The sequence below is a fragment of the Fulmarus glacialis genome, unplaced genomic scaffold (assembly GCF_000690835.1).
Source record: "Fulmarus glacialis isolate BGI_N327 unplaced genomic scaffold, ASM69083v1 scaffold22164, whole genome shotgun sequence".
In the NCBI taxonomy this organism is placed as follows: domain Eukaryota; kingdom Metazoa; phylum Chordata; class Aves; order Procellariiformes; family Procellariidae; genus Fulmarus; species Fulmarus glacialis.
The window spans coordinates 427-20,054 of record NW_009210165.1 but is presented as its reverse complement, the minus strand read 5'-3'; the positions used below and the strand labels follow the sequence as shown (position 1 = coordinate 20,054).

Here is a 19,628-nt window from a genome sequence, read left to right as displayed (position 1 = left end):
CCCTTCATTACACCTTGGATAGCATCCCAGTCCTCATCTCCCTCTCATAATTCCACATCCTAATTTCTTCACAGACTCCTCTTATATATTTGCGTTTATATCCCCATTCTGTTGATCTGTCCCATTTCTGTTCTTCAACACAGCAGATCCGTTTCCCCTTCCTCTTATCTGTTCTCCCCAAGCCACTGTTTTGTGGCACAATTAACCGGTTCTCGCTTTCTCCTAGTTCTCTCCTTACCTCCCAATATCAACTCCTAGTTTCTAGTTTCTTAATTTGTACAGTCCCAATCTGTTTTCCTGCATGATACAGTTTTGTTACCTATCCAGTGCTAGTTACAGCTTCTACTTCTGCTTTTCCTTCTGCCCTACGTTCACCTGAACTCCTTATTCCCAACTTTCCTTTTCTCTCCTCTGCATCTGAGTTGGAAAGTTCTGTTTTCTGTGCTGCCTGCCAGGACAGACACTGTGAACTCGGCAGATGCAGGTTCCTTCCTCTTAGTTGCAGGACCAACTGGGGAGCGAGGAAAGTCCAATTTTATGCCTGTAGCTATGAGCTGGAGAGATGAACCTACTTAGTGGCTTGATGGGAAGGAAACACATAGTACAGTGTGCACTGGGTACATGGAATTCTCACAAGGTGAATTATTAACTGTTTCTTCTGAACGTGTATGAATTGCGGTTTTTCAGTTTTCTAACTTAGTAAACATTGGGTGATTAAGTAGATTGAAATAGTTCTGAACATAAGCATAGCAATGTATTTTTTCTAGAATTGCTTTTAGAAAGAATTTTGGCCATTTTGGTGTAAAGTGAGAGAAAAATGGGGCAGAGAGCATGAAAAATTTCAGCCTAAGCAGTTAGCTGGTTCTTGCTGTAAATACTGGATCTAGACTCCCTAGTGGGCAGCATAGCGGTAAATGATGAAGGTTTGCATGTAATAAGGCACACTGGTATTTAGGCACCTTGAGACAAAGATCACTCACTGTCCAGTGTTTTGTCCTCCACAGCCAACAACCAAACTCTTCATTGATGGGAAATTTGTTGAGTCCAAAACTACTGAATGGATTGATATCCACAACCCGGTAAGTGAAATGGTCTCAGCTTATATATTAGCGATCACTGTGCAACAAGGGTCTGTGCCTCTGTTCAAGCATTTGGCAAAAGGGGAAAGTACATACATTTCTTGAGAAAGGTTTAGGCTTGGAGCTTAAGATGGATTTAGCACTGTGTAATTGCTTCTCAATTTCCTTTTCACATGAAATGTCAGTCTTAGGATAAGTGGTGACCTCCTTTATCTCCCCTGTGTAGTAAAACCCTGATCCCCGGAAAGGAAGCTTAAACTCCACTTACATGTTTTTCCTCATAGAAAGGCTCCGTGATCAGTATGTCAAATTTCTGAAGGGTTTCTTTTACCCAGTATGTGAAATCAACTGGGTGTGATTTGATGCCAGCTGAATATGAAGTCCTGATAGAGACTGATTTCACTGTCAGACCAAGGTAAAAAATCCTGACAGCTGAAGCTCCTCTCCTTTCAGAGAGCTTCTGTCTGTGAGCCACAATATTCACAGTGAATTTACAGGTTGGATGCTATGCAGTACAAAATAATCATAGATTAGTAGCACTTGTACTTGTCTGAGTCCTCCATCAAAGACAAATGGAAATGAGGCTGCACTGAGAATTCTGACCCTTCTGATCCCCCTAGACAGCAGTTACTAAAACTTTTCTCTGTAAAGCCCTATTTTGGTTTGCTTTGTGGAAGTGACCAGAGCAGCGAGCCATGTTCATGAAGTTCATTTGGTCTCCATGTGGCGACCAATGTTCTTGTTTAATTTTCTTTCTCTTGTTTTAAGTAGTTTCTTTTTTAATGAGTTACCTGATGTTTTTGTCACGTCAAAGCAGACTTAATTTTTAAGAGTGCATTAGAAGGAGGTTAAACTGGCAAAGACAAGCTTTTAAAGTTAAAATACTGTAGAGCTAAGGTTGCTTGTAAAAATCTTACTTTGGCCTAGGTAAACTAACATCACTGCCAATTGCACAGATATGTACTGCTTTTTCCAAAGGAACCTTGCCTCATTTAATGCACAAGAGGGACAGCAGATGAGCGGAGATGATGCAGAGGGAAAAGACCACAGTCCACAGAAACCTTTGCCTTATACTCTCTAGAAGCTTCAAGATAGACAAGTCACTTCAACTCCAGCTTGGAAATCAGCACTCCATTTGCAGCTTTCCGGGTGCCTAATTTGAGATGTGTAGAGTGCAGGTTTTCAGAACTATTCCAGTTGTAGCCCAGGCCTTTTGAGTGCACCAGGGAAGGAGTCTCTTTTGTGCTTTCCCCTCAGAAGTACAGCTCCTTGTAGAACAAGGATATTAGGTGTGTGGTGTGAAAGGACCGTTGAATGCTTGGCAGGGACAGATGGAAAAACCTGAGTTTTGATGCAGTTTGTTTTTTCCTTCAGGCCACAAATGAAGTGGTTGGCCGTGTACCAAAAGCCACAGCCAGTGAGATGGAGGCAGCTGTGGCTTCTTGCAAAAAGGCATTTTGGAACTGGTCAGAAACATCTGTTTTGAGTCGCCAGCAAATTTTCCTGCGTTATCAACAACTCATCAAAGACAATCTGGTGAGACACCATGGCTGTGTGTGATGGCTGTTGCTGAATGCATTGCAGTTGACTTTAGGAATGAAATTGAGAGACTGAGGGTTTACAGAGTTCTTGATGAGGCATTGTTGCCATGATTGAGGAGCCAACTGAGACACTGTCGTTGAGAGGTGAGGTGTAGCAAAGCACTCTCCATCAAATGGGGACAGAGAGGCAGTGCTTCTTAGGGAATATTATTCTGCATTTGTCCCTTTACCAAAAGACCACAAGAGGAACTTTCAGCCTTGATGGAGAATGTGCCAGTTGATAAAGACAAGTGAGAGAAGTATGTTACTATGTCTTTGGATTTCCTGATTGCTTTTTCGGTGTGTCCGTGGTGTGACACCTCAAAGCTGTAGAATACAAGCCAACCCACGGTTGTTTTTTCTAAGATGTCACCTGTGTGGCTTATTGGCTTCTTGTCTACAAGGAGCAAATCAGTCATTGTAGGCTTTTCCAGGTTCTGTTCAGTCTGTGCATTGTGATGTTCAACTCTCCGTTAAACTGTCTTATCCCTGCACCCTATTTCATGGGCAGACACTTTTCTAACATTCATAAACTTCGTGTTTTCCATTTTCAGAAAGAAATTTCAAAACTCATCACCTATGAGCAAGGGAAGACCCTGGCTGATGCTGAGGGAGATGTGTTCCGAGGCCTCCGTAAGCTGCTGGCTCCTCCTGTTAAAAAAGGGGCTTTGAGAACCCATAGGAAGGGAGGTCTCCTGAGCAACTGATTGCTCCGGGATTCTGTATGTGTAGCTCCCTTCATAGCCTCCTACTGAAAGAAAAGGGGCAATTGTAACTCTAACCTGAAAAGTTCCTTTAGATAGAGTTTCCTTAAATCATTTCCAAGTTGTTAGATCCTTCCTTTTCCTAGGAGTGACTACAAATTACTGTAAAGGGATAAGAACTTCTCGCTTGTGCTCAGATGTCTAAGGTTGAGTCCCAGGTGGTACAATAATACCATACCTGTGCTGCTTTTACTGGGGCTGTTCTGTCTGTGCTCCTATCACAATGACATATAATGCACGCAAGAGAGAATCCATTCACAATGAGCTCACAGTGCTTGGGGATTTTCTGGAGCACAGTGGGTTTTAAGTTGTGGGAAAAAAGGCTGGAAGAAAGACTTGGGTCAAGGCAGTGGTGAGAAGGGCGTTCGGGGACTAGTTGTTAACAGGTCATCCAGTGGCATATTGCCCTTTCTGCTGCAGAGGTGGTTGAACATGCTTGCAGTGTGACATCCCTCATACTGGGAGAGACCATGCCCTCCATCACTAAAGACATGGACACTTACACCTACCGTCTGCCTCTGGGCGTGTGTGCAGGAATTGCACCGTTCAATTTCCCAGCCATGATTCCTCTTTGGATGTTCCCCATGGCTATGGTTTGTGGAAACACCTTCTTGATGAAACCATCTGAGCGTGTACCAGGAGCACTCATGTTCCTTGCCAAGCTGTTCCAGGATGCTGGAGCCCCTGATGGGACGCTGAATATCATCCATGGACAACATGAAGGTAATAATAGCCCTTCTTGGGAGATGGCTGGAGTGTCTAAGTGTTGTGTTGTGGTCTATGTTCAGTGGAGGTACCGTTTGGAGAGTCTGATACTGCTGCTGTTAGGTTTGGACAGATGCTTCAGCCCTTTTGATGGAAATGAAGGGAAGTGACTGGGAGATTCTCTGCCATCTTGCACCAAATCTTTCAGGAGATATGGTAGACAAGATTTTGGGGGCTGGGGTCAGAGTTCCCAAGGCATGTAAGTGCTCAAATTCTGTTTAGCAACCTAAGCTCCAACTGAAATAAGTAGATAAATCATCTTGGTTTCCCAAGGAAGCCTAAACAAGAATTAAATGCCTCACTGAATATGCAGTGGATGCCAGTATTCTAGCTCCTAACATGATATTTTTCACAGCACACAAGTAGCTTCAGAGCATGAGGATACAAACAGACAACAGTAACTTCACTTCGGCATCGCTCAGGCACCTTAGGAGATGCTGAAAGCGTGAAGAGATGGCAGAGACCCAGGTGTATGAGGACAGGAGTACACATGCTGAGAAATTAGCATAGACAGGCAGTGGGGGAACTCAGTTGTAGGAAACACAGAGGCAAGAATTTCGATAGAAAAAAGATACATAGATTTATCACTGTGGGGATGGGAGCAGATGGAAGCATTTGTGCACCACAGTTATAATGTATTATTTCCTATTTGAAGCTGTGAATTTCATTTGTGACCATCCGGATATCAGAGCAATCAGCTTTGTGGGATCTAATCAGGCTGGCGAGTACATCTATGAGAGAGGATCCCGGCATGGCAAGAGAGTCCAGGCCAACATGGTAATGCCTCTGAATGGAGCACACTTCAGCACATAGACTGCCTCTGCCTTCTGTGAATGTTAAGAGAGACCACATCACTCAGCAGCAGAAGCTGACTTTGCAACTGATAGTTAAGTGATGAGGCTGCCCTTCTTGTCAGCCTGTTGGTATCAGAGTCATAGCTACTATATGAAGATACTGCCAGAGAGCTAGAGAAGAAGTGGGCTGGGGTGGTTAATAATGGGAGACTGTATATGTGTTGTATTTCAGGGAGCCAAGAACCATGGTGTGGTGATGCCTGATGCCAATAAAGAGAACACCTTGAACCAGCTGGTTGGAGCTGCTTTTGGAGCAGCTGGCCAACGCTGCATGGCCCTGTCTACAGCAATTCTAGTGGGAGAAGCTCAGAAATGGCTGCCAGAGCTTGTGGACAGAGCCAAGAATCTACGTGTAAATGCAGGTACAGATTGTGGTAATTTCTTACAATGTACTTCACTTCTGTACAACTGTAGCTTTTTAGGTTGGTGTATCTGCCATACTACGGTGTGTCCCTTGGAGCTATTGGCACCATAGGTTTGATGTGTAGGGGTGGGAGCTAGCAGATTGTCTGGATTGGGAAACACGGCCCTAGACTTGGAGTTAGGAATACGTAGGAGGGCTTGGCAGTATGATTCTGATGCAAGGTTTACAGGATCGGTCTTGTTTTAACTGGACCTTTGAGGTTATGTTCTACGTTTAACTCAAACCTACCATTTATATAGCAACTTCACATAGAGATCCTTCCAATTTGTAGTAAGCATGCAAAAAAAGGAAAAATGGAAACAAGTGCTTTGGAAAAACTAGACTGTTATTAATTCTAGGAGAATTATCTTTTCTTTATGTTCCTGCAAAGGGGAAAAGTTTCCTTTCTGAGAAGAACCTGTTGTTGAATTTTGGCTTCCTGGTGATCTAAAATTATGCTTACAACTTCTGTTATTTGTGGATTATGAGAGTTGCAGACTATTACTCTTATTCATTAATGTCTCAAATCTTTGTTCTGTGTCTCGGAAACACTGGGATTTTCATGTTTTTCCTGCCAGTGTAGTTACCTCCATGATGCCTGTGAAGAGGAAGCTGTCAGGATTAAAAACTTGGTGTCTCTGCCTCTTCACAGGAGACCAGCCTGGAGCAGATTTAGGGCCTCTAATCAGTCCCCAAGCTAAGGAACGGGTTTGCCATCTGATTGAGAAAGGAGTAAAAGAAGGTGCCAGCCTTCTTCTGGATGGACGTAATATCAAAGTGAAGGGCTATGAAAATGGCAATTTTGTTGGGCCAACGATCCTTGCCAATGTCAAGGTAAAATGACCAAAACCAGCGCTTGATAGTGTATATTGCAGGGTCAATTGAAAAATGGGTTACCCAAATCAGTCAGTAATCAATAATCACCAGGTAGAAAGCCTATAAATGGCTCAGCTTTCCCTTGCACAATTCCAGTGAAGTGCTCATTGTAACGCTGTTGTGGAGGTGATAAAAGAATTTGTGGTAGTGCAACATACTCTGAATGAGGTTAATGGTCTTAACTTGAACGGATTGCAGCCAATTAAAAGAAGATATGGGCAGTTTGTACTGTGTTAAACTGAATGTCCATTGAGCATAGTGTACTATCTGTAGTAATGGCCAGCAGCAGATGCCTAAGGAAGAGTATGATGAATAGCCAAACTTGCAATTTTCCTACCTCTGTTACACACTCCTGCAGTTTGCAATTTAAGGATTTGCAGAAACAGAAGTTAAATATTTGTGGAAATCTTCACGAGAATAGTACAGGATAAGGTACAAAATCTCTTTGTTGTTGAATATATTCACAACTTTGTTGAGTCAGCCCCTCAACATAATGCATGGTGTGCAACAGATGGACACTACTATGGGGGAATATTCTTTACCAGGTACACATCCACATGAGTTTTCATACCTAAATTTTTATGCATAATTGTTTATGCAATTAGCTGGTATGATTTCCTTAGTATTTAAGTGTTCAGTTCCTCGTGGGCCTTTTGGTGAGTGATTCCATGATAGCAAAGCAATCTTGATAATTCTGCTATTGTACTTTGTATTCTTGGGATTTTATTGATTTTTATGCTATTATATAATTCAGGCTTTTAATCTATCTCAGAATTTTCTTGCCTTATTTTCATATTTCAATACTTCACTTTCACACTGTGATGTGTCATAAATATTGTTCGGTATTCAAAAGTAAAAGTTTCACCGAGATTTTGTGATTCTTAGTTTTCTTATATAGTGGTTAATAATATGGTAAGCCACGTAAAACTTAGAACTTGTCTAATGAATGTTTTGTAGTTTGGTGTATTAGCTATTAGTGATTAAAGTACTCTCCAACTGGTGTTTTTGTATTTGTCAGATGTTGCTAATTATCAGACATAAATCCCAGACACTGAGTTGGAAAGGCTAGCAGCTTCTAGTCACTTTGTCAACAAGAACTGAAGTAAAGTATCCTGAATTAATCCCGGTCTTAATCAGCCTTGGTAAGACTAGACCTGTAAGTGAGGTTAGGCAGACAGTAAAAGCAGAAAGTGCTCTGGAGATGAAAAGTGGTACCCCCTTTAGTGGACTAGATAGATGGCAGGGCATGGGAAGTGGTGAAAAGGCAAGGAGGACTGAAGGATGGCCTGTGGCAATGCAGTATGATGGGGGATCCTAGGAATATCCTGAGCATTAGCAGCATGTGTGTTTATTATATCCTATTTACTAGGGTATTTTTATTATATCCTGTATACAAGCTGCTTTTTCTGCTGTTTGTCTTGGCAGCCAAACATGACTTGCTACAAGGAGGAAATCTTTGGGCCTGTCTTAGTGGTTCTGGAAGCAGACACTTTGGATCATGCCATTGAGATGGTGAACAATAACCCCTATGGAAATGGAACTGCAATCTTCACCACCAATGGAGCCACAGCTCGGAAATACTCTCACTTAGTAGATGTGGGGCAGGTATGTTCAAGCTAGAATTGTTGCTATTAGTACTCGCCGTTTACAGTGGGTAGCCATCCAGCTGTAGTGACTAATCACGGACTACTTAGCCAACAGTACCCAGCCTCAGATTTAAGGAAACAAAATGCGGTAGCTTTTGGAGAGTGCTCTGCAATCTGCTACTTCTTGTGATTAATATGGCAGCTTTCCTTTGGCTTAGGTGGGTGTCAACGTTCCAATCCCAGTACCTCTGCCCATGTTCTCTTTCACCGGCTCTCGTGCTTCTTTCAGAGGAGACACCAATTTCTATGGCAAGCAGGTAACTTACGGATTGAGAGTACTCTATTGGGTTGAATTGTGATAAATCGCATTACAAATGGCAATGGAGAGATGGTCACTGGACCTCATTAGTAAGGAGATTTTGAAGCCGTCTCAACTAGGAAACTGAAGACCAGCCAGTGATCACAGCCACCATAATGCATGTTACAATAGCCAATTCCTTTTTTTTTCCCTTAAATATAAAAAAGCAAGTCTTTTTTTAGGAGATTTGAGAAGGGAGCAAGAACTAACTAGCCAGCTTTCTCACAGAACCAGAATCTTTGGGGAACTGGTAAAAGGAACAGCCTGACAGGAATTGTTCCCACAGAGGAAAACTCGACCCTCTGTAGATAAAGAAAAAACTGTTTGGTACACCACAAGTGCAGACCTGAAGAATTCATAACGCCAAACATCTGATCGTTGTATCTCTCCTTTCCTCCAGGGAGTACAGTTCTATACACAACTGAAAACTATCATTTCTCAATGGAAAGAGGAAGATGCCACCGTTACCAAACCTGCTGTGGTTATGCCAACTATGGGAAACTAAATCAGCCTTTGTAGATGCCGTTCCTAGTGCCCTTCTCCTATGCTGCACTTTCCAGCTTTGTCCTGACTATCATAATTTCCTTGGGAATGAATAGAAAGCTCCATTTTCTCAAGGACCTCTGTTTCTGTGCAGATCAGGCAGGCTCATGTAACGCACAGTCTGTGTTTTCTGTTGCTGTCAGTGTTTTTTGGCTAGCTGAACTCAATTTTTTCCTGCAACCTATCACAGAGGAAACAACCTTATCTAATGGAAAGGGCAGACAGTGAGATTGGTCTTAATTTGTGTTGCTTTCCAGACCCTCTGAACTTGAACATGACTCTGGTTTCCACTTCAATATCTTTAGCCTTAGTGACTCACTCCTGGGTACATCTTGTAGCAGTTTTCTTTACCTCTTTATCTTACATCTTAAGATTTTGAGTTCACCTTACTCAAAGATGAGTACTCATTTTGAGTGACATAACTGGGACACCTTGGGTGTCTCATAGAAGTGACTTTACATACAATGAAGACAGCAAGTTTCAGTGTTGAAAATGTCAGTCTTTCATCTGTTGAGCAGTTTCCAAAACATTTGGGAAATAGCTTTCTAAGGATTTTTCAGGAAAGCATATTTGATTGCTTGTCTGAGGATAAAAAAATTCCTGTATGGTACAGTGACCTTTACCATGCCTCTGACAGCTTGAAAACTTCTGTTCCTGTTGTGCATGTGGCTTGTATTCTCCAGCTTGCTGTCAATTCCGTTATACCTGAAAGTTGTTTGGTGCCTTTTTACTGTGCTAACAGATACGTGCCTACAGGTCCTCTAACATAACGAAAATGTGGAAGCAGAAACATAAGCATGTATATGTATCTTCGCGTCACAGCATCATGTGAGTCTGGGTGGAAGGAAGAGTAAGTAGACGGGAAGAACACGTAGGAGGAAAGAACACGTTTTTTAATCACAAAGCAGCCAGGCCTGTTCTGTTCGTTTCTTTTCCTGACTATAGCTGTATTTCTTGTGTTGATTGATTGACTCCTTGTCACATTTGCTCACAGTCACATTCTTTAGGGACTGCAGGTCCCCTTACTAGAGAAGGATAAGACTTGGTATATCCTGTTTTTAAGAATCTGTGCATTTGGAGCTGGAGAGCCTATGTTTTTATTCCTGGTTCCTGGAAGATCGTGCAGCCATGAGGGATCCGCAGGGAACTCATTCAAGCACCCACGAAAAATAATATTACTCTAATGATTGTAACCATTACTTGTTCTAATTAAACAATCTGAATGTGAACATTTTGTATCCTGCCTTCTGGTAAAGATGCGTTGTAACTGACAGTTATCTATTAGTGCAATTGCTGTGCATTCACTAATGTTTGTATCTTGGTTTTTTTCCTCTGCTATACACTACAGGGAAATTCTCACCTTGCAATTTAGTTACAAATTAAAAACATGCTAATACATTTCTGCAGAATATGACTGTTCCTTGGTAAGACATTATACAGGTGTGATGTTGACTTTACTCCCTTCTTTGCAGAGGCTGGTCTATGACTCCTGTAACCCATGTATACATCTTCCTTTTATAGTATTTCAAGGACCTCTGTACCTATTTCCTCATACAGCATTTCAAGGAATGCCTTGTTTTTGTTTCCACATACACATCATTTGATCACAAAAACTCTTAAGCTTCACGTAAATGACTTTATCACAAACTGAAAATGTATCTTCATCAAATTATAGCAACACATATATACAGAGTTCTAACCACTAGTCCAAATGCTAGTGCTCTGTACAGGGTCATCCGAGCTCCTAGCTTAGGAAAGAATAAAATCTTTACTTTAAGAAGGAGGAAAATAACTATATTTCAGATGGATTTCAAACGCGTAGTCAAAGCAGCAGTGGAGCAGACAGATTTAGAATTCACAGTTTTGCTCACAAGATAACTTCCAAATGAAAAGTGCAGATGAGTCGGTAATTGCTGTGGCTGTTGTTCATGCAAGGTGTACAGCTGCCTTGCCCTGTCTGTGGTGTTAACATCTAAATATGCAGAAGGATTACTGCAGAAGATGATGAATCTGATAATTCGGCCTGCTGTGTAATGAATATTAGGTTGGGAGAAGTATTTTCTGTGCTGCAAGGTAAAATATTCTAGGTAAATCACCATTAAGACATCGGCATTCATTCATACACTTGGGAAAGGAATACTAATTAACAGCCTCTAATATTGTCTATAGTTACTCACTTTCGAAACGCCTTAATTTTCTTCCTAATCAATATTGCTATTCTGACTTTTCTATTGTCCTATTAAAACCCATTATATCTTTCCTTTAGAAATTCTAAAATCCAGCTTCTCCTGTAACAAAAACAGTCTTTATTATCAAGCTTACCCTGCTCCCTGAAGAATTGCAGAAGTATCCTTGCACTTTTTCCAGGCCTGTTCTAGACACTTGTACAATCTTTTCATTTGTGCACAAACATCTTTTCTGATCATCTGCATTTCCAGCAGCATTTTTTAAAGAGATTATTTTAAATAATTGTACTAGAAATACAAATCTTGTATCTGCCTTTTTTAGTTAATGAAATCCCTTTTTAGATCAAGCTGCAGATGCTGACTGATCATTATGTACCTGCCTCATCTCACTGCTGTTACTGCTTTCCACCCACCTGTTTATTCTCCTTTTTATTTCAACATTCACTATAAAAAAAAAGCTAAAGAATATATCTTCTGTATTATACAAAAATATAATCTAAGTATAAAATATCTCATAATAAATTTCTTTAGATTCTATTAAAATACAATTTTATAGTCAACCCTTTGTCTCCTGTTAAAAATTGTTTCTTGCCTAGAAGGCACTGCAGTCTAGATTCTTAAAGCTTTTTGATACTCTCAAGTCCAAAATTTATGTTAAAATAGTTTAACCACCTTTGAGCATTGGGCCCTGTGACTTCCACTTCTTTTTTTTTCCCCGTCTTGTGCAAAAAAAGGCTACAACTCACTTCCACTCCCATTTCTGGACGTGGCGGTCTCCTTCTCCAAAGGAGGTGTCTCTCATCTTTCCATATAAATCCCTCCAGGGCTCCTGCTTATGAACTTTTATCTGGTCATTTGACGTCTGACTATTACATTTTGGTTTGTGTGCTTGACTGCCTCATGTCTGGCATGATGGCATGCCAGAATCCCTCCCTACTTATTCCTCCAGTGTAAGTTGATATTGCTTGCCTTGGAGTGTTATAATTAGCTATATAGTTGTATCTGAGTCTATATCTGAAAATCAGGCATATGAATCTTCATCCTGGTCCATTATCTCAAAGTGATTCTATACTGAACGCAACATCAGCTTAACAGATTTTGCTTTTCAATCAAAACTTGCTATGCTAGCTGAAACGCGCCTCCTTGTATGATCGTGGCCTTTCACAAGAGAATCCTCCAAAAATAATAAAACTGCTTTTCAATAAGAAGAGGCTTTAAGGGAGCATGAGATCAATTTATTTTCATGAGAGCAGAGTCTAAGTGCCTGCTGCTAAAAGATAAACATGACCAGAAATTTCAAAATAAATAAAAAATTCATCTTTCTTGTCACACATACATTTATTTGTGTATAAGCACACTAATATAGATCTTCAGACAAGCCAAAGTATTCTAAAGTGGGAAGGATGACAGAGACAATTGCATCCATTTATATATAACCAGAACTGAGGAGATATTAGATAATGTGATATAATTTGGTATCTTACCGAATTTTGCTTTTTTCTTTAGTATCGTCAGGAGCTGGAGCTGAAGTAGCCAAAACTCTGGTGTATTTCCTGTGAGGAAGACACAAGAGCAAAGTAATTGTCATCTAAGGGTGACTGACGCTCAGCCAGGTTTCTAATCCCACACCAAACTTGTTTTCTAAAACAGACAGCAAGCAAGAAATGCCAGGGCACCTGAGCTGTTGCCGTACACTGTCCAAAATCAGCACTATGAATCAAACATGAATTCAGTTCACTATGGAATTCTGTATTTTACGGCAAAATCAATTACAATTAAAAGGGAATGAGGAGAAACAAAAAACTTTTTTTTAAAAAACTGGGTTTAATCATAAGTCAACTTAAAATGAGTGTTTGTATTCCATTCCTCAAGCTTTCATACTCTACAGCTTTATGTGTGCTCTTGTATGTTGGCAAATACTGATAAAAGGAGTTAAATCCATGCATGTCAACTTTTTCAAAAGATTAAATCACCTTTTTCAAAAGGTTAAAGTATCTCATACCAAGCCACACAGTTAGTTAGATTCTTATGTTAGATTCAGGGTTTCTTGCAATCCCCTGACCTGGAGTTATCAGCCCAGCTCCTGTAACGGGGAAAGTTCAGCATTCACCTACTGAAGAAACAAGAGTATTACCATGGATTTGTGCCATTCATTTTGGCAAAAAGCAATCGCAGAACACGTTCTTTTTGTTCCCATGTCAACTCACTGATATCCACTTTTTCAAACTGGATTTTTTCCCTGAAAAACATAGAAAAGATCGATGTATTAGAAGAAAGTTTCAAAGGCATATCTCTCATGGATTCTTTATGTGTAAAACAGGTTTTAAATGCTAGCTCTGCATTGCTCTTGTTCAGCTATTCATAGCATGTAAATTCAAAAAATAAATCTAGGCATGCAGCGCTGTCTTTTCGACTTCTAAATCTATGGCTCTCTAAACTAAGTAGAACAAAACCAATGATTTCTGTTACACGTGTAGTGGTTATAAATACTGGGAGGGGGAGGGTTAGTACTAATGTGTATTAGTTTCAAGCACATTGTCCTTCCCTTGCTTCTCCTGTTCATAAATAAAAGGGTCAATACATATAACCAATTTTCATTCTCAGTTCCAGTCTCTCCCTTCTCTTGCTCCAAGGAGAAGCTTCCTTAGATCTCAATAACAACTTTTACCTCTGATTTTTCACGAAGTGTTTCTGCTGTATCATTTTTGAGATAAGATAACCTGAACTGAACAAAGCATTCTGACTGATTGTGTGTCGCCTAGTTATTCAATAGCCAATGCATACTAAGCAAACATTTTATTTGGGAGTAGGATAATTTTGATCTCTCAGCAAGGATGTATGCAAACTTCAGCTATGAGGGACCTTAACCCTATGGCTTAAAATCCAAGTGCCTGGACACTGCTGCAGTTTGTAGGCACAGATTTCTAGCAGGAGGTTGGAGACCTGTAATCCTGGCCACTGCAGCATGTGTAGCCCTAATTTAAACTAAGCTGCATCCTAATACAAATTCTGAGATATTCACACTTATAAATCTGAGATTTTGTTTTATTCACTATAAAATGTAATCCTGTCAATCAGTACTGTACTGCATGTGATCTTGGTTTTGATATGTCGGTGACTATTTCATGTAATGGCTTAATTTTTAGATTATTATGAAGCTTGAGGAAAACATTGAAAGCACAATGCAAAGCAGAGGCTTCTGACATATATGGAACAACAGTTGAAAAAAGGCTGGATTTGCCATCCACAGATGTTTCTGTTAAAATGATCAGCAAAATAATAAAGAGCTGTTAGCATCTCAATTGTATTTTTAGGCTTCAGTGTTGTTAGCTCACTGGAGTGAGTAAAAAGCAAAAGAGCAATGCCAGAAGAGCAATGCCTATAAAACCAAAAAGATTAAAGAAGTAACAATAATTATTAAAAGGAAACTGCGGAAGCACATCCATACGAGAAGTTCTATGGCAAATTCCATAGCACACGGCAGAATAGGTAAAGAACTCTTTTGAGCTTATCTTTAATTTAATCCATAGAAATAATGACCAAAAAGTGATAGCCTAGTTGAAATTAGGTGCCCACAAGGTCATTTCTAATTGATAGGATATTACACCTCATACAGTTATTCTCACTACAGAAGCCTCCACAAGCATTCCAAATCTAGACAATATTGTCACACAAAGGGTTTTTTCAGGTGTGCTAGGAAGATAGACATTAGGTTTTGGTGTTTCAATACCAGTAGCATTTCTCTGCTTCCTCTAGGTCTCTGTACACACTATTTGTGCTATTTTTGTTGCTTTTGAATGTTTTGATTTTGGGAAATTCTTCCTTCCCTGCACATGCCTCCATCATCTTTCTGTAATAGGCAGTTTGGGCCTTTTTCTTATAGTGCTTTCTACTGGATATGATCTCCTGCTTCACATGTTCCAGAGCATCTAGGAAGAACCTTTCCACCTCAGTCCTCTCATTTAAGATATTCCGGGCTAGTTTCTTCACTCGGTTCATCTCCCGATCCTTCATTTCTAGTAGTTGCTGCAGTTTCTTGATCTCCACCATGCTTGCCTGGTTTTCTATCAGCACCTGATGCTGTGTTTTCTGAGTCTCTCTCATGGATTCTCTGGTCATGCGACATACGGCCATCTTCAGCTTTTCCACTTTGCGCTGCAGATCTCTAATCTGTGCTTTCTGGCAACTGATCTGTAGGATCTTTTTTTGAATCAAACCCTCATTGGTTTCCTAAAAGATGAGAAGAAATTATTTGGGCTTTTATTTCATTTGCACCAAATCTGGAGGTGGTTTTTTCCCCCTCAACACTGACAATGTAGTAAACATGCTGGCACCTTCACACTCGAGAGTGAATACTTCTCTGGGATCAGGTTTTTGTTTTCAAGAGAAGCCAGATAAAGAAAGCTTGGTATGTAGTATACATTGCAGAGACACCTATTCTTAATGGGCTAGCATAGGAAACTCTTCCTTCCTTCTCCTCCATAATTAAGATAGAATAAGTGCTCTTCTTCAGACAACTCCGAATTCAGTAACTGCGGAGGCGTCTGACCAGGAAGAGGTTAGTCTCAGTAAATTCACATCCGTATGCAGATGTACCCCTTCCTGGAGGAGAATGAAACAGAATTAAAACCAGAGCAGAAACCTTCTCCTTTAACAGAAGAGTTTTGTCCTCTTCTAACTTCTGTTTGATTTTCTGCAATTCCATTGTCTCTCTCAGCTGGTAAGCAAATGCACTGTGAAGACGAATATTCTCCTTAAACACCTCTCCCCCAGTGCTGTCCAGCTGCCTGAACAGAGGGAAACAAAATCCAAGAGCCTTAATCACAACCTTTCTTGCTTTTTTTATATTAAAATCAATACTTCAGTGTCCTAATTTCAGAGCTAAGCTGTAAAATTCTTACGGGTCTGTACCAAGTTTTCATAGCTTTGCTTCATTTTTTTCTAATAAAAGTTTCTTTAACTGCCTGTCAGTCTTTACCTTTTCTTCACCAAACCTCCTCTCCAATCTCATAACCACTTCCTGATGTCTCCTGTTTGAAATCTCCATACTCTCTTTTAACTATGATAAAAAATAAAATTTATTTAATAATGGCGTTTTATTTCAGCCATATAACAAAAAGTATGGATGTACTCTTCAAGAAGGAATTTGGTAGTCTTTCCTGGCACTACCCACAGTCTTCATCAATTTTTTACACTATCTATAAAATTCACTTAACTTTCTGACTTGTATTATTGCTTTGCTTCCCCTTTATAGTTCACCTGTGCCCACATTTTCACACCACTGACAGTCATTCACATACTGTCACTCTGTTTAATACTTAGTTTTAGAAATGTGCTTTACTTTGTCTATTCATTCAGTCATCAAGATCATTCAAAGTCCAACACCTCAAGCGTTCTTTGAAAAATGCTTAACTGGCATTTGATATATTAACTTAAAAGCAGCTATACATTAATAATCCAAATGCTGTTGACCAATCATTTGTCTCCACAGAAAGCATTTGGTGTTGTTTCTAAGCCCCTTCTTGTGGTTGAAAAAAATTCCAGTAGAGCTGAGTCAGTAAGGCACTTACATTGCTCAAGGGACATTTCGTGTCATCAGTCAACCAGGATACTTTTTTATCCCAGGCTGAAATGTTTTACAGTCAATACTACTATTTAATATTTCTATGACAGCTCCAAAGTATTTCTGATTAGGTTATGTGTTGTATAAGTGCTTAGTGAAAGACAGTCCCTAGTTTTACATTCTAAATGGCTTATGTGGTTGAAAAGATGATACAATACTAGCGTTCACATCCTAACTGAGCTGAGTAGTGAGAAATCAGTCAGACTTATACTGCTTATAGTCAATTGCTAGCTCCTCCATACATACCTTTAAAGTGTGTACTAGGTGCTCTAGTCCATCCACATATATGTTTGTATGATTTTATGTTACTATGTAAAAAACCAAAAACAACCCTACAGCACTGGACCATTACAGAAGTGAGTTCTGGCTACAGAACTTGCATTTTATCAACCTAGTCCTTTTCCTCACGCTGTAAACTGCAAAGAAAACAATCCAGTAGATTGGCCATGTCTGTTCTCTTCCACCCCCAAACTCTATGCTGCCATGAAGACAGAAAAGTTGCTTTTTAAATAAATATTGCAAATGCATATTTGTGACAAACTTACATCTTCCAGCTCTTTCTCCAGAGCTGCTTTCTCCCTGTGGAACTCCTTTATTAATTTCAGTTCTAATTGAATTTGGCCAATTTCTCCGACTTTTTTCTGAAATTTCTCTTCCAGTTCCTTTATTTGTTGTGCATAATAGTCTGCCTGCAAAACAGAAATTCTCAATAAGAAGGAAACAAAATGAGAGAAACCAATCATCAAATATTGTAACATAAAACAGAGCACACAGAACTGAAAGTCTGAAATTATACCGAGCTGCAGTGTTTTAAAAAACACAAGGAATTAATCATTAGAAGAAATGCTGCAAAATCAGCAGAAGCTACCTTCTAGTGAAAGAACAAGTCTAGAAATGAATAGTAAGTTTAAAGCATAAAGTCCATAATATCATTCTATTGGGTTTGCGTGGCCAGGTTTTGGTAGCAGAGGGGCTAGAGAGGTGGCTGCTGTGAGAAGCTGCTAGAAGCTTCCCCTGTGTCCGATAGAGCCAATGCCAGCTGCCTCCAAGGTGGACCCGCCGCTGGGCGGCTCAAAGCGGGCCCCGCCGCTGGCCAAGGCTGAGCCCATCAGCAAAGCACCTCTGTGATAACATATTTAAGAAGGGGAAAAACTGCTGCGCAACAGCAGGGGGAAGAAAGGAGTGAGAAAAACAACCCTGCAGACACCGAAGTCAGTGGAGGAGGAGGAGGTGCTCCAGGCAACAGAGCAGAGATTCCCCTGCAGCCTATGGTGAAGACCATAGTGAGGCAGGGTGTCCCCCTGCAGCCCATGGAGGTCAACGGGACCTGTGGACCCGTGGAGAGAGGAGCCCATGCTGGAGCAGGTTTGCTGGCAGGACTTGTGACGCCGTGGGGGACCCACGCTGGAGCAGTTCATGAAGAACTGCAGCCCATGGGAAGGACCCACGTTGGAGAAGTTCATGGAGGACTGTCTCCCATGTGAGGGACCAAATGCTGGAGCAGTGGAAGAGTGTGAGGAGGAAGGAGCAGCAGAGGCAATGTGTGATGAACTGACCGCAACCCCCATTCTCCGTCTCCCTGCACCACGCAGCGGGAGGTAGAAAAATCGGGAATGAAGTTGAGCCCAGGAAGAAAGGAGGTATAGGGGGAAGGTGTTTTAAGACTTGGTTTTTATTTCTCATTACTCTACTCTGACTTCTAATTGGCAACAAATTAAATTAATTTCCCCAAGTCGAGTCTGGTTTGCCCGTGACGGTAATTGGTGAGTGATCTCCCTGCCCTTATCTTGACCCATGAGCCGTTCATTATATTTTCTCTCCTCTGTCCAGCTGAGGAGGGAAGTGATAGAGCGGCTTTGGTGGGCACCTGGAGTCCAGCCACAGTCAACCCACCACATCTATCATCTATAGCCTTTTCTGCTCTTTATAATCTGAGGGTGAGAGAAAGTTCCTTGTGGAGTCTGCTTGATGCGAGATAGCTGTCTTAAAGTGCAGATGACCACAGTTCTGTGTTTCTTATTGAAGCCAGATTAAGAGATAATGATTTTCTCAGTTCTTTTTAAGACTTCTTGGTTCAACAGCAATGAATGAAGGAGAATTATAAAAGAATTCAAGGTAGCTATTGTTTATCTCAGTAAAAATGAAACCGTTTTTGCTGTGCCTCTAGCCTCACCATTACCCAGCCGGTTCCTAATACTATTTCAGATGCTATAAAATATTCCTACTACTATCTGAAATAATACTACAGAGTCATGGGAGAACTCCCACATCACCATTGTTTTTTTCAAGTTCTTTCTTCATGCAACATTTTTGCATCAAAACCTGTAACAGTTAACTGCCATAACTTGTTGTCATACTAAAATCAGAACTGCTATTCAGCCTGCACAGAAGATCCCGTTCTGAGGACGAAGAGAAAAGCTCATTCACCAGCTGCTTCTTCTCTTCTTGCACTTGCTGTTTCAAATCAATCAGCTCCTGCTTCAGTTTCTCAATCTGTGAAAAGAGAAATAAAGAAACAATAACTGTGAGGGGAGGAAAAAGTATCCTTGCTGTGTTCATCTCTTCAAATTTAATTATGAGAAGACACAGAAAGAGGGGAAAGGCCCCTCGTTTGCAGTGTTCAGGTCAATTAAACCATGTTTAAAACCATTTGATTTGTGTTAAGCATAGGAAATAACATAAGCTTAAACTATAAAAACCCACATGTATTAGATACAGACAGATCTTTGACTCTACTGAAGAATTAAAACTACGTGGACAGAGGGTTTTCTTCCTTTCTGTTTTGGATAGTGGTGCAGTGTTAGAGAAGCAGTTTAGAAAGGGAGAGACAGATACAGGGAGAAAAACAGGCAGCTGGAAAAAGGTCTGAGTAAGATCTTCTCACTGGATAGGCTGAAAGAAAACGGTGGGATGTGAACAAGAAAATGGTCTCCTACCATTTGACCTCACCAATGTCCTGGGGACCAGAGCTTTATATCTTCCTATCCAATAAATAGGATATCAAAATAATT

The 19,628-nt window shown here is 40.6% G+C and overlaps 2 protein-coding genes across 2 annotated transcripts; one reads left to right on the top strand and one right to left on the bottom strand.

Moving 5' to 3' along the window:
* Positions 1 to 583: 583 nt before the first annotated feature.
* Positions 584 to 8,875, top strand: ALDH6A1 (aldehyde dehydrogenase 6 family, member A1). The gene is made up of 11 exons (XM_009577094.1): positions 584 to 637; positions 1,005 to 1,079; positions 2,454 to 2,615; positions 3,214 to 3,292; positions 3,844 to 4,146; positions 4,844 to 4,965; positions 5,215 to 5,404; positions 6,098 to 6,279; positions 7,747 to 7,926; positions 8,126 to 8,224; positions 8,666 to 8,875. The coding sequence occupies exons 1-11, from the start codon at positions 584 to 586 to the stop codon at positions 8,768 to 8,770; spliced, it is 1,551 nt and encodes a 516-aa protein (XP_009575389.1). The 3' UTR covers positions 8,771 to 8,875.
* Positions 8,876 to 10,780: 1,905 nt separating this feature from the next.
* On the bottom strand, positions 10,781 to 19,110 carry CCDC176 (coiled-coil domain containing 176; the record flags this gene model as incomplete). The annotated part of the gene is given in 8 exon segments (XM_009577095.1): positions 10,781 to 10,874; positions 12,479 to 12,547; positions 13,129 to 13,233; positions 14,725 to 15,224; positions 15,637 to 15,781; positions 15,896 to 16,053; positions 17,163 to 17,306; positions 19,045 to 19,110. Coding segments are annotated over 8 exon segments (1,281 nt in total), but the record flags the coding sequence as incomplete, so codon positions are not given.
* Positions 19,111 to 19,628: the final 518 nt, after the last annotated feature.